Raw genomic sequence first — 15473 nt, 5'->3', positions numbered from 1 at the left:
TAGCAATTAGTTTGTACAACATTTTTCAATTAAAACTTTAAAATATTAGATATATACGTTTCTTTCACTTATACTATTAAAACACTTAATGCGTGATCCTTATTGACACTTTTTTGGGTAAGAAAAATACTTCAAATTTAGAGGACTAAAATAAGTGACAAAATTTTCTAATAAAAATTTAACAGAGATGCTCTCAAGATGGGAGTTTGAGGAGTTTTTAAGTAAAAATCAAAGAGACTATGGTGGTTGATAAAACTCTTTTTTTAGAATTTAAAATCACTAATTGTCTTTGGATTGAATTCGAATTAAGGGTTCGTTTATTTTAATTTTTTAAAAAAATAATTTTTATAGTATTATATATTTTGGTGTAAAATTTTTTTGTAAAATTTTTTTTCATAAAAGTTGTAAATAAAAATTTGATTTAAATCGTTATTCTTAAAATATAATTTTAATTATTTCATCATTTTTTCGATTTTTTTTATATTAAAATTTTAAAAAATCATTTAAATTTAAAATTACTTTAAATAATTTTTTATAAAAATAATTTTTAAGATATAACTTTTTAAAAAAATTATGATTTTGATTATCCTTTAATCTTCAATAATTATATACTTATATTACAATATATCAAAATTAAAAACAAATTTTAAAAAACTTATAATATTTTAAAAAATACTATTGTAAAATTTATTTTTAAAAAATATAATAAAAAAATTATTTTTTTAAAACAAAAACAAACTAACTCAAAATATCTTTCATTAAACTAAATGAAAAACATCTTATCTCATTTCATTATGCTTATGTGTACTCTTCTGAGCAGAGTCATTATTGAAGTGTGTAAAACGACATACATCACAAAATATTATATTTTTTCATAATTAAATTATAATAAAAAAGATTTTCATACACATATTATTCTTATATAGAACTTCTCCAAAATTTGAGACTAGACCCTTAGTCACACTTTCTTTCAATTAAATTGTTTTTCATTAGTCCAAATATAAAAAGCTCCCGAGTCACAACTCAAAGCTTAAGTGTCCCAAATTAAGTAAACTCAATTCTTTTCTTTTTTGTTGACAAATTAAAGATAACATAAAACACATACATACAGGGGCAATTTTGTGTACTATATATATTCCTTTATTCCTTTTACTACTAATAAAGCAATTTAAGAATCTAGACAACAAAGTAAACAAATTCAAACCCAAACCTGTAAAAAAAAAAACTTTCCCAAATACTTATGTAAAGAAACCAGAAAGCTGTACAACAAAAGTAACAAAAAAAAATGATCAGAGTTTCTAAAACTGGGATTTTAACATTAAATTTCCCAGTGAATATTCTCATGAGAGTTGACACAACACAATCTTTGTATCAATGCTTGAAAACAAAGCAAAACAAAAAGAAAAGAAAAAATAAGAATAATTAATATTTTGGAAACTATGATAGTTCATCTTTTCCAACTTCGACTCCTTGACATTGGATCTGGTAATCCACCAACTATCCATGTCTCTGCTGCAATATCAGTTGAAATACCGTAAAATTCAGGATTGTATCTCATCACTAACAAATTCTCTTTCTTATTTATCTTCTCTTCCTCCATCAATGATTTTAAGCTTTGTCCTTTCTTTACATGTGTTTGTTCTAATTCTTTTTCTCTCTCTTTCTCTTTATGTGAATTGTTGTCCTTTACATTATTATTTCCACCTTCTTCTTCGCTTTCTGTCAACCAACTCTTCGCCGGAGCAGATCGGCAACGCATGAGCAATAATGCGTTTGGAGGAGGCACAGAGATTTCTCCATCTCCATCTCCATCTCCATCACCATCTCCATCACCAATTTCCTTCTTTTTTTCTTCTTCTTTGTGAACTTCATTATTTTTATCCTCTTGCAACACCATGAACCATTTCGAGAAGACGGCTTTGGATGATTCGTTGTCGTTGTCGTGACTCTCGTCTACACCAACATGATCATTTTTGTAATATACTTCATCTTTATCTTCATCTTCATCTTCACCGTCGTCTTCTTCTTCGTCGTCTTCTGTTACTATATCGGTTCCGGAGAACGATCCAAAGCAACGAAGATCGAAGCGTACTGCTCGTAAACAAGTGAAGAAATGCATGATCTCCTTCTTGAAACCAAGAGATTCAGCCCAATTTAGACGCTTCTTTTGCTTCTTGTTGTTGTGAATTTTCTCTATCTCTTCCATCACAGATTGCCAACTCCTTGAAGCAGTGTTTTTATGCCTCACTTTGATCTGTCCGGCGCATGTAACTTTTGGAGAAGTTGGCTCCGAATTCTCGGAGCCAGTAGATTTGCTTTTAGTCCATAACATTGGACTACTGGTTTGGCCGCCACCACTAGCTCTAGAAATTGATCTCTTCCGCTGGTGGTGGCGGTGGCATTTGTTAGGCTCTAAAGGCCTAACGGGGCTGCAAATGGCCTTGGGCATTAGACGAAGATGAGTTCGAGATGGGAAACATACTAACAGATCTGTAGAGGGTGCTGCTCCTTTGCCTTCTCTTCCCTTATTCATGCTTCTTCTTCTTCTTACTTGGATTTTGTGTATAGTGGCACCTTAGATCTTGCGCTTAATGAGTATGAAATTTTGAATTGTGTTATGATTTCTTAGGGATTTGTTTAGGTTTTTGTAAAGATAAAGGAGGGAAGTAATGCCAGCTTATAATACAGTTATGCTTTAGCCTTTATCGAGTTGTTCTCTTTAACTAGGCTTTTCTTCTATTAATTCTCATTGCACTACTTTTTGGTCCCCTACTAAGGGTGTGTTTATTGAAGTTATTTTTTAGATTATTGAAAATAGTATAATAATAAGAAATATGAATTCTTATGATTTATTTACAAATTGAAAAAAAGGATGATGTATTCATTCTTATGATTTATTTACAAATTGAAAAAAAGGATGATGTATTCATGCTGTAAATTTATTTTACATTGTCAATCAATGACGATTATGCATATTGTTCGTCAGATTAAAAATTTTAAACAATTTTATGATATGGCAAAGTGATATATATCTATTGGATAACAATGTAAAACTTTTTTAATACTGTCAGAACATCACCATTAAATCTTTATAAATTTATTAAAATTTCTTTATGTGTATAAGGTTTTCATTTTTTGTTAAAGAAAATGGTGAAAAAAGTTTTCATATGCCTAGAATAAACTCATGTGTAATTATCCATAAATTTTTCTTGTAAAATAATATAAATGCTATTCGAGTTTTTAAATTACTCTTGAATAAAACTCTCAACATTATTTTTCAAGAAAACTTATTTTTGAAAAAATGGAACTTTGACATTCAAATTAATATATGAATGAAGTTAAACTCTACGAGTATGACTGAAAGTATATCTAAGTGTAATTTTAATTGACACGCATCTGAAAGTATATCTAAGTGTAATTTTAATTGACACGCATAGAGGATATGATTATAATTGTCTTTGATTTTTCTGATGTGGTATTCAGGAGACCGTGGGATGTAGATCAATTGTCTTTATGGAAGGGATGTCATACTCCGGCGTGGTATCTTGGGATGCGAGGTACCTAACTTTTTAACACATTTTTACTGGACTAATCCTAAGGATTGGACAAATCTTTATGGGTCATTGGCTCACCTTGAACAATTTTCGGTCAAGTCCTGCTTTGAAAGAAGGATTATTGATGCATAAATCTGACTCTGGCCCAAAAATCTACAATGTAAGAGAAGCATAAAACATTTTGGAAATGATTTAAAAAAGATTAGAAATGATTTAGAAAATGTTAGAAAAGGTTTAGAGTCTTAATGCGCATCTTTGAGTCTTAATTCGCATCTTAACATTAGGAAGCATAAAAACATTTTGGAAATGATTTAGAAAAGGTTAGAAATGATTCTACGTGGAAAAATGTGTTTTTATGCAAGACACATGCTTATGTGTCGACACATATGTTGTATGAGTCGACACATGTTGTTAAGTTTCTAAGTATGTAGCTTTTGTTTATGCATGTGTCGGCACATGCACCATATAGGTCGACACATAGAAAAATATTCTTCTATGAGTCGACACATGCAAGGTATGAGTGGACACATGTTGGTGAGTTTTAAAGCTTGTAGCTTCTATTTAATGTGTCGACTGTGGAGGGGTTTCAGGTCGAGACGTAGAAGAAAATTTTCTTCTATTAGTCGACACATGCTTCGAAAATGTCGACACATGACTTACATAGGTCTACACATACGATGCATTTTCCAAAAATTCATGATTTTTTCAAATCTTTTGCATTCCTTTTGCCTCCAACTTGCATACATATATATACCTCATACTTGCATCATTGAAAGAGACGAAACCAGGAATATACAAAGAGTTGTCTTCATCTTTAACATATGTTATATGAATAAACACAAACAAATTACACATTGAAGGTGAGAAAAACAAGAAAGGGGGGGTTTGAATTGTTTGAAAAATAAGCGCTTTTGCAAAATGAAATCACACAATGATTTTATACTGGTTCGCTTATAACACAAAGCTACTCCAGTCCACCCGGCCAAGGTGATTTCGCCTTCAACAAGGACTTAATCCACTAATCTTGAAAGATTACAAACAACCCCTAAGAGAGAAGAAAATCTCTTAGTCCTCTCAAGTCTACAGACTACAAAGAGTCACTTGAGGAAATCAATTAAAAATAAGATACAAGATGTGTAATCTAGAGTGCTTCTAAGAAAGCAAATATTACAAACTTAAGAACAAATTTTCACTTGATAAGCAAAAGCTTAGTGAAAATCTTTGAAGAACAAAGATGTTTTTCTTGAGCGTGATATGATTTCAGTATAGTTTTGGCTAGTGATTTCTTCGTGTGTACTGAATGAGATTTCTTCTCTATTTATAGGAGTTGAAGTAGAGTTGAAGTAGCGTTGAATCTGTTGGATATTGAGATGTAATTACGCCATTCCATTAATAGCTTCTGCAGTAGACTTTTTCACTTAGAAGTGACTACTTACCACAATTAGTATCTTTTCTCTTGGAAGAGGAGATTAACGTCTCTTTCTAATTGAGGAAATCCATTTGCAGAACTTTAACTTGGCTTAAACGTTACTTCATCATGATTAACAATTCTGATTAGAGTCTTTGTGTATCTGGAGAAATTGGCTTCTGATGTTATTTCTTGAATGTTCAGATGGCGCTGATAACTTCAGAGTTTGCAGAAGGCATATGTTCAGAGTCAGAGCTTCTAGACTTTACTTCATATTCAGATGCTTCTGATACTTGCAGTTTTGTCCAGAGTCAGAGCTTCTTGAAACGAGATTTCACTTTAGATGCTTCTGATACTTGAGATTTTGCATCTGATCTTGTTTTGCATCTGATGACATCATCAGATTTATTTCTTCTTTCTTTAGAACCCTGCACACTTAGAAACTTTTCGTTAGGGTACCACTTTTGGTTTCATCCTTTGTTATCATCAAAATCATGGAATCTATTGTAGAACTATTTTTGTTCTTACAATCTCCCCCTTTTTGATGATGACAAAACAAATAAAATTATCAGATGAAACATGAAAAATATTAGATCAGATAGACAAAAGCTCCCCCTGAGTTAGTACTAGGGAGTTCAGAAGTTCTTACCAGAGCTTTCCAAGCAATAAGATTTCTGAAAACTTTCTGCAATTTCTTAATTTAATGTTAGAATTATTTAATCAGAGCTATTATTTAATCAGAGCTTATTTATATCAGAACTATTTCTATAATTGTTGCAGAAAGCTTAAGGTTTTAGACATAATTTTCATCAGAGCTATTTAATAATTTCTCCCCCTTTTTGGCATAATCAAAAAGGCATAAAAATAAAAAGAATAATAGAGAGAAAAACACTTCATTAAACAGCACAAAGGCAAACAGCAGTCAAAAACAACAGATTCAAAGAAATATCAGAGCTAGAAAAAAGAAAAAAACAGAAGCAAAAACACTAGGCAACCAAAATAAATCCTAAGTGCCTAAGGGTTTGGAGGAGGAGGAAGTCTCTGTAGTAGCATGGCAAACATATTCTGGAGATTTTCATTCAGAGCGTCTTGCTTGTCCATCCTTGCCCGGAGCTCACTCTGATCTTGCTTGATCTCTTTCTGATCTTGCTTGATCTCCTTCAGAGTGTTAAGAATCAGAGGGATCGCAGAGGAAGACTCCCCCTGAATCAGAGCCTGCTGAGTTTCAGCTTCAGCAGCAGCTTGGGCTTCTGCATCTGCCTTAGCCTTGGCTTCAGCTTCCTGAATTCTCAGAAGTTCTGCTTCCTTTGCCAGGCGTTCTTCTTCCAATCTCTTAGCTTCTTCTTCAGCTTCCTTAGCCAATCTTTCTTCTTCTAATCTCTTGGCCTCAGCTTCTCTAGCCAGTCTCTCTTCCTCTAATCTTCTGGCCTCAGCTTCTCTAGCCAGTCTCTCTTGGAGTCTTTCCTCAGAGTCTCTGATGTAGCCATTTCTGACTTGTTCAGAGATACTCTTCAGCCTATAAGACTCAGAGGTCATCCAACTAATAACTCTGTTCCAGTGTGTCCTAACAGATTTAGGATCATCACTGACTTCAGAATTTTTAGCCAGAGACTTGATCTTCTGGACTGAGGATTCTGCAACCTGTATAATGGCCTCCTCAAGGGTAGGTGTGATAATTTTAGGTTCAGGTTCAGGTGAATGAGGTGGAGAGTTTTGAGGGCTGAGATTTAGAGGTTGAGGTTCAGTTTGATGAGGTTCAGATTCTGCTTCTGGTTGAAGTTCAGAATCTTGGTCTGGTTGAAGACTGGGGGATGAAGCATAGAGTGGGTTTACATCTAATGGGTCAGAGTCTGGGCTAGGTACAGCGGGAATTAATGGTGGAGTGATATAAGGTTCAGATGGTTGAAACACAGGTGGTTGGGTTTCAGAGGGTGTGGTGGTTGTTTGTGATGGAAGTGAAGTTTGATTTTCAGAGGTAATGGTGGTTGTTTGTTGTGGAAGAGAAGTTCGGAGGGGAGAGGTTACTTCAGTTTGTGTTTGAATTTGTGGGGCGAAATTTTTAGCATAAATTTCAGCTATTGTTGGAGAGTTTGGGTCAGAGTGTTCTTGATCAGAGGACTCATGATCAGAAGACTCTTGGTTAGAAGAAGCTTCCATTTGTTGGGAGAAGTTAAAAACTGCTTGTTCTTGAGGATTCATGATGAAGATGATGAAGAATTGAGAAGGTTGCAGAGAAAACTTCGAGAGAGGGTTTAGGGTTTAAGAGTGAGTGAGAGTGATAAGTGTGTGAAATGTGAGAAAAGTGTTTATATACTAAGGGTAAAAACACATGCAAAACGACACATTTAATTGCGTTGGAACAGAACACAAGATTTGCACGCTAGGGGAGGAAAAATGATTATAGCTAATAAATGAATGTCTAATCCCAACAGTAAGCACACTGCTCGAGGAGATTTCAAGCGTTCTGACCTTTGATTTCTCTTGACAGCTGTCTAGAAGTTCTAAGGTTTAGACGCATGTTCCCCACGTGTTGATGTATCTGATCTTCAGGAATACCAAAGGATTTCTGAAGATTTCTAACTCAGATATCTTCTTAACTTGGTAGAAGTATCAGAGTTAGAGGCAGAAGTATATTTGTTTTTATCAGAGTCTCACTTTACATGTTCAGAGCCAAATTTTACTCAGGACAATTTTTAATGTTCAGATTTTCTAAGATGAAACGAAATCTATCTTCAGCTAGAGGCTTAGTAAAGATATCTGCCCATTGATGTTCTGTATCAATGAACTTCAGCGTTACTATCCCTTTCTGAACATAGTCTCTAATAAAATGATGTTTTATTTCTATGTGTTTGGCTCTGGAATGTAGAATGGGATTCTTACTTAAACAAATAGCAGCAGTATTATCACAAAGGATAGGAATGTTACTCTCAAAGATTTGTAGATCTTCTAGCTGATGTTTCATCCAGAGCATCTGAGTTGTGCACAGTGATGCTGAGATATATTCTGCTTCTGCAGTTGATAGAGCGATAGTTGACTGTCTTTTGCTAGCCCAGGAGATTAGATTGTTTCCCAGAAGCTGGCAATTTCCAGATGTACTTTTTCGTTCTATTCTATCTCCTGCATAATCTGCATCACAATAACCAGAAAGCCTATACTCTGATGTTTTCTCATACATCAGGCCCAGGTTAGGAGTTCCTTTCAGATACTTAAGAATTCTCTTAACAGCTGTTAAATGAGATTCTCTAGGATCTGATTGGAATCTGGCACAAAGACAGACGCTGAAGAGAATATCAGGACGAGTAGCAGTCAGATAGAGAAGAGAGCCTATCATACCTCGATAGAGCTTCTGACAAACCTTGTTGCTTACCTCTTCCTTCTCCAGAATGCAAGTTGGATGCATGGGAGTCTTTGCAGAATTGCATTCAGACATATCAAACTTCTTTAGAACGTCTTTAATGTACTTGCTTTGATGAATGTACGTGACTTCTGGAGTTTGATTGATTTGAATTCCCAGAAAGAACTTTAGTTCTTGCATTAGACTCATTTCAAATTCTGCCTGCATTAACTTAGAAAATTCTTGGCAAACAGAGATATTAGCAGAACCAAAAATAATGTCATCAACATAAATTTGGCATATCATGAGATCATTTTTATGATTTTTACAGAAGAGTGTAGAATCAACTTTCCCTCTGATAAAATTTTGTTCCAGAAGAAAATTACTTAAGCGTTCATACCAAGCTCTGGGAGCTTGTTTAAGTCCATATAAGGATTTCTTAAGTTTGAAAACATGTTCTGGAAAATTTGAGTTTTCAAAACCAGGAGGTTGATTTACATACACTTCTTCTGAAATATAACCATTTAGAAATGCACTCTTGACATCCATTTGGTATAATTTTATAGAGTGATTAATAGCGAATGATACAAGAAGACGAATAGACTCTAACCTTGCGACTGGAGCAAAAGTTTCATTATAATCAATACCTTCTTGTTGACTATAACCTTGAGCTACCAGTCGTGCTTTGTTTCTGACAACTTCTCCTTTCTCGTTCAGTTTGTTTCTGAAAACCCATCTGGTTCCAATGACATGAGTGCCTCTGGGTTTAGGAACAAGATCCCAGACATCATTCTTGGAGAATTGATCTAACTCTTCTTGCATAGCTCCCACCCAATCGTTATCTTGAAGAGCTTCATCACAGGACGTAGGCTCAATCAGAGACACTAGTCCCAGAGGAATATCTTCAGAAGTTCTGAAGGTAGATCTGGTTCTAACAGGTTCATCTTTGTTTCCCAGAATCAAATCTTCAGATACGTTGCTACGACTCTTGACTTTCCTTGGAATTTCTGGAGATTTAATTTCTTCAGAGTCTGGAGTGACAGTTGCTTCTGGAGTTTTCTCAGATTCTACCAGAGTGATCTCTAAATCTGCAAACTTTTCAACTAGCTTTGACTTTTCAGGGTCAAGCTTATCATCAAATCTAACATGAATTGATTCCTCCACAATTTTGGTTTCTGTGTTGTATACTCTGTAGCCTTTAGAGCGTTCTGAGTATCCTAACATAATACCTTTCTGTGCTTTGGAATCAAACTTGTTCAGATGTTCTTTAGTATTTAATATAAAGCAAAGGCATCCAAAAGGATGAAAATATGAAATGTTGGGTTTTCTTCCCTTACACAGTTCATAGGGAGTCTTATCCAGAATAGGTCTAATAGAGATTCTATTCTGAATGTAACACGCTGTATTTACAGCTTCTGCCCAAAAGTGCTTTGCTACATTTGTTTCATTGATCATGGTTCTGGCCATTTCTTGGAGTGTCCTATTCTTCCTCTCTACAACTCCATTTTGTTGTGGAGTTCTAGGGCAGGAGAAATCATGGGATATTCCATTTGAATCAAATAGTTCTTCAAAATCTTTATTTTCAAATTCTCCACCATGATCACTTCTGACTCTAATAATTTTGGAGTCAAATTCTTTTTGCACTTTAGAACAGAAACTGGTGAATACAGAGTGAGACTCACTCTTGTGCTTTAGGAATTTTACCCATGTCCAGCGGCTGTAATCATCAACGATTACTAGTCCATACTTCTTTCCATTGACTGATGCTGTTTTCACAGGACCAAATAAGTCAATGTGAAGAAGCTCCAGAGGCTTGGAGGTAGAAACAACATTTTTCTTTTTAAAAGATGTTTTTGAAAACTTTCCTTTCTGACAAGCTTCACACAGAGCATCTGAAGAAAACTTCAGTTTAGGTAAGCCTCTGACTAACTCAAGTTTAGTTAGCTGAGAAAGTTTCCTCATGCTAATGTGGCCTAAGCGTCTATGCCATACCCATTGCTCTTCGTGAACTGACATTAAACATTTAACATTTTGATCTTTTAAATCAGAAAGATTTATTTTATAAATGTTGTTTTTCCTCTTGCCTGTGAAAAGGACAGAGCCATCGTTCTGATTAATGGCTTTACACGTTTTTTGATTAAAGATTACATCATAACCGTTATCACTTAATTGACTTATGGATAACAAGTTATGCATTAATCCTTCTACATAAAGAACATCAGATATAGAGGGAAGAGTACCATTACCAATAGTTCCGGAGCCTCTGATCCTTCCTTTCTGATCTCCTCCGAAGCCTACAAAGCCAGCGTCTTTAAGTTCTAGGCTTTGGAACATAGACTTTCTTCCCGTCATATGTCGCGAGCATCCAGAGTCCAGGTACCATGACTGGTGTCTGAACTTTGCTGCATAGGATATCTGCAACATAGATAATCTTATCTTTCGGTACCCAGAATTTCTTGGGTCCTTTCAGATTAGTTTTCCCAGAGTTTCTTACAACTTTGGGTCTTCTAGCATTTTTAAATTTGTGTTCTTGTGTGTGTGTATAGTGGTATGAAAAAGGTGATTTAATTTGGTTACTGGTAGAAGTTTTATCAGAATCAGAATCATACCCAATTCCCCTTTTATTATTCTGACCTACTCCATAAATCATGGATGCCATAATACTCCTATTTATCCCATTCTTCAGAAATTGTTGAAAGGCTTCTTCATATTTATAAATAATTTCATTTGAAGTTTGTGGTGCTTGAGACAACACTTCTTCTAATTTTAAGCTTTTTGTTTTAGCTCCATCTCTTTCTAACGTTAAAGATTTGATTGTATCTTCATGTGCTAGAATTGTTGTCTCAAGTTCATTACATTCTTCAGATTTTGCTTTAAGAAGGCCTTTAATACTTTTAACTTTTTGTTTTAATTTCTGAAGAGAGGTAAGAGTTTCTGATAAACATGATTCTAAGTCAGATCTAGAAAGTTCAGAAAATACCTCTTCAGATTCTTCATCTGAGCTGCTGGATGTGGTAGCCATAAATGCTACGTTGGCTTGTTCATCAGAGTCAGATTCTGATGATCCTGATTCACTATCGTCCCAGGTGGCCATTAATCCCTTCTTTGTTCTGAAGGCATTTTTCTTGAAGCTTTCTTTCTTAGAGTCATCTTTCTTCAGCTTGGGGCATTCATTTCTGTAATGACCTGTTTCTTTACATTCAAAACAGGTAATATCTTTATTAGGTTTACCTTTTGAGGTTGACTCTGATCTATCCCTTCTGGGTCTTGATCTTCTGAAGTTGTTGTTGTTCCTTCTTTTCCAGAGTTGCTTAACTCTTCTGGTTAGTAAGGACAGTTCTTCTTCATCATCAGAGTCTTCAGGTTCAGAGTCGTCAGTATCTGCAGTTTCGGCCTGGAGAGCTTTGATTCTGTCTGACTTCCGTCTTTCAGATCTGGACTTCAGCGCCACTGACTTGTTTCTTTTCTGAGGCTCATCCTCCTCTAGTTCTATCTCATGACTTCTGAGAGAGCTAACAAGTTCTTCAAGGCTGATGTTGTTCAGATCCTTTGATAACTTCAGAGCAGTAACCATTGGTCTCCATTTCTTTGGCAGACTTCTGACAATCTTCTTAACATGATCTGCAGTAGTATATCCTTTGTCTAGCACTTTAAGACCTGCAATAAGAGTTTGGAATCTGGAAAACATAGCTTCTATAGCTTCGTCATCTTCCATCTTGAAGGCTTCATATTTCTGGATCAACGCCAGAGCCTTCGTCTCCTTGACTTGGGAGTTTCCTTCATGGGTCATCTTCAGAGAGTCAAGTATATCTTTAGCCGTCTCTCTGTTGGTGATCTTTTCGTATTCGTTGTATGATATAGCATTTAGAAGTATTGTTCTGGCCTTGTGATGATTTTTGAACTCACGTTTCTGATCTTCTGACATTTTGCTTCTGGGAACTTCAGCTCCATTTAAGGTTGGAGGTTTGTATCCATCTGTGACAATGTCCCAGAGGTCAGCATCATAACCCAGAAAGAAACTTTCGATTCTATCTTTCCAGTAATCAAACTTTTCTCCATCAAAAACAGGAGGCTTGGCATTGTAAGAATCTTTCTCATTTGAGTGGGCCATTTGTTTTTCTCGCACTGGATCTCTCTACACGGTTAAGTGTTTGATTTGAAAATCAATAACAGAGCCGGAGCTCTGATACCAATTGAAGGTGAGAAAAACAAGAAAGGGGGGTTTGAATTGTTTGAAAAATAAGCGCTTTTGCAAAATGAAATCACACAATGATTTTATACTGGTTCGCTTATAACACAAAGCTACTCCAGTCCACCCGGCCAAGGTGATTTCGCCTTCAACAAGGACTTAATCCACTAATCTTGAAAGATTACAAACAACCCCTAAGAGAGAAGAAAATCTCTTAGTCCTCTCAAGTCTACAGACTACAAAGAGTCACTTGAGGAAATCAATTAAAAATAAGATACAAGATGTGTAATCTAGAGTGCTTCTAAGAAAGCAAATATTACAAACTTAAGAACAAATTTTCACTTGATAAGCAAAAGCTTAGTGAAAATCTTTGAAGAACAAAGATGTTTTTCTTGAGCGTGATATGATTTCAGTATAGTTTTGGCTAGTGATTTCTTCGTGTGTACTGAATGAGATTTCTTCTCTATTTATAGGAGTTGAAGTAGAGTTGAAGTAGCGTTGAATCTGTTGGATATTGAGATGTAATTACGCCATTCCATTAATAGCTTCTGCAGTAGACTTTTTCACTTAGAAGTGACTACTTACCACAATTAGTATCTTTTCTCTTGGAAGAGGAGATTAACGTCTCTTTCTAATTGAGGAAATCCATTTGCAGAACTTTAACTTGGCTTAAACGTTACTTCATCATGATTAACAATTCTGATTAGAGTCTTTGTGTATCTGGAGAAATTGGCTTCTGATGTTATTTCTTGAATGTTCAGATGGCGCTGATAACTTCAGAGTTTGCAGAAGGCATATGTTCAGAGTCAGAGCTTCTAGACTTTACTTCATATTCAGATGCTTCTGATACTTGCAGTTTTGTCCAGAGTCAGAGCTTCTTGAAACGAGATTTCACTTTAGATGCTTCTGATACTTGAGATTTTGCATCTGATCTTGTTTTGCATCTGATGACATCATCAGATTTATTTCTTCTTTCTTTAGAACCCTGCACACTTAGAAACTTTTCGTTAGGGTACCACTTTTGGTTTCATCCTTTGTTATCATCAAAATCATGGAATCTATTGTAGAACTATTTTTGTTCTTACACACATAATCATTTTTGTTTGGGTGCCATCTAGAATCAGAGTTCATAACGTTCAATTTAAGTTGTCGAAGTGTAAATTGGATTGAGAATCTTTGGGGGTTTCAAATAAGAAAAACCAAGTTGGGGTTTTCCTTTAAGATCAATTGGTGATTTTAAGGTTTTTGATAAGATTACGCAAATTGGATTCAACCGAGTGAAAGATTTGAAGAATGGTGGGTTCGGTTGAAGGAGTTACGGTAATCAGAGGATCATCTTGGTAAATCTTGGGTGATGACAATTTGCAATTTGGATTTGATCGAGTGAAAGCTTTGAAGAACGAGGTTTCTTGCAAAGGAGTAGCATGAGACATTGGATCAAATTGGTATTGTTAGGTGACTTGATCAAGCTCAAATCAAGGGAAGAAAAAAAGATAGGATCAATATCAAACATAGGGTTTGGAGGGTTGGATTACTATTTCTTTTCTTGTAAACTATAATTGCAAAGGTTAATTTTTATTATCTAAATTAGAGTTTGAATTTAGGGCAGACGTACCCATAGCGAAGTCGATTGGGAAACTGTCTAAACAAATCCTTATGTACTCTCTCGCTCTCTCTCTCTCTCTCTCTCTCTCTCTCTCTCTCTATATATATATATATATATATATATATATATATATATATATATATATATATATATATATATATATATATATATATAACAATACCAATTCAACAAAACCATACAAAATTATAATCTTTTGAAAAAGATTTTATTGAGTTGATCACAATCTATTAACTTATGGTTGGATTTGTAAATCAACAAAACCATACAAAATTATAAACAAAATTGATTGCACACAAGGTGTTCGATAGTTTGTCTCCAAGGGACGGTTACCGTTTCATTGAACAGTACCAAACTTGTTACCATATACGGTGCTCGGGGTTCTTTCCTTAAACCCAACTTGGTGAACTATTCAACATACATAATTTCTCATGAACTTCCATCACCAATGAGAATTTATGAGACATCATGATTGGTCATGGTTGTCGCGATTATCAATGGAAAATTTTCATTGGGTATATACCTCATACACTTTCATTTTCTCTAAAGCCTAGAATAAGTTGTTTAGGAATCTCACTATAGGTCTTTCTTAATTGTGATCAAAGTACATCAACTCCTTTATTTTCCTCTTGACGATTCCCTTTGATGACATCTTTGGTGGCAGGAACCCTCCAATGATTGATGAAATAAAATGGCAACGTTTTTGAGTTGGAGGCTTTGAAAGGTCACTTCCTTTTTTTAATCCTTCTTGTCACTACTATATATCCATCCTTAGAAGTTACTCCAACATCCTCTATTTCCAAAGATAGGTACCACCATGATGAGGGAACACTTTTTGCATCGAGATTCACTCTGACATATGGCTTTCAACGGATAATCCATGCTTATTTTATTGTTCTATCTATGGTTGTCTTCTTTGGTGTATCTACCAAGTCTTCCTTTATTGATTAAGTCTTAGATCGCGTATTCTAGATGAATGTACTCACCAGTATTATGTCCATGACATTTTTGAAAACCGTAGTACTTTGTTTTGTTAGCCCGTGATGATTTTTTCACGACATAATGGTACTTCACTCCGTCTTCCTTGAATTCAATGTAAGAACATTCTTAAAGGATTATCTTCATTGATGTGTGTGATACGGTGAACTGACTTTGTGTTTTTGCTTTGAAAAGCAATGTTGCGGATAGCAAGAGTCGCCACTGACTTTTCTTTTATCCAATAAGGAAAGGCGGAAAAGAACAGGAAAGACCTTGATTAGATTTTGAGTTCGGGAGGTACATTATACAAAGGGAAGGTGTTAGCACCCTTTGTATCCATGGTTATCCATGGGCTCTTAATTGATTAACTCATTTATGTTTTCCTT

The 15473-nt window shown here is 35.0% G+C and overlaps 1 protein-coding gene across 1 annotated transcript; it reads right to left on the bottom strand.

Annotated features, from left to right (window-relative positions):
- Positions 1-1277: 1277 nt before the first annotated feature.
- LOC127084201 (uncharacterized) lies at positions 1278-2751 on the bottom strand. Its single transcript, XM_051024606.1, has one exon. The coding sequence runs from the start codon at positions 2531-2533 to the stop codon at positions 1448-1450; it is 1086 nt and encodes a 361-aa protein (XP_050880563.1). The 5' UTR covers positions 2534-2751; the 3' UTR covers positions 1278-1447.
- Positions 2752-15473: the final 12722 nt, after the last annotated feature.

This window comes from Lathyrus oleraceus, chromosome 5 (genome assembly GCF_024323335.1).
Source record: "Lathyrus oleraceus cultivar Zhongwan6 chromosome 5, CAAS_Psat_ZW6_1.0, whole genome shotgun sequence".
Lineage (NCBI taxonomy): Eukaryota > Viridiplantae > Streptophyta > Magnoliopsida > Fabales > Fabaceae > Lathyrus > Lathyrus oleraceus.
This window is presented reverse-complemented; position numbering and strand designations above follow the sequence as displayed.

What these genes read in the sequence shown, in the direction of transcription:
- LOC127084201 (XM_051024606.1), bottom strand. Translation starts at nt 2,533, where the DNA reads ATGAATAAGGGAAGAGAAGGCAAAGGAGCAGCACCCTCTACAGATCTG.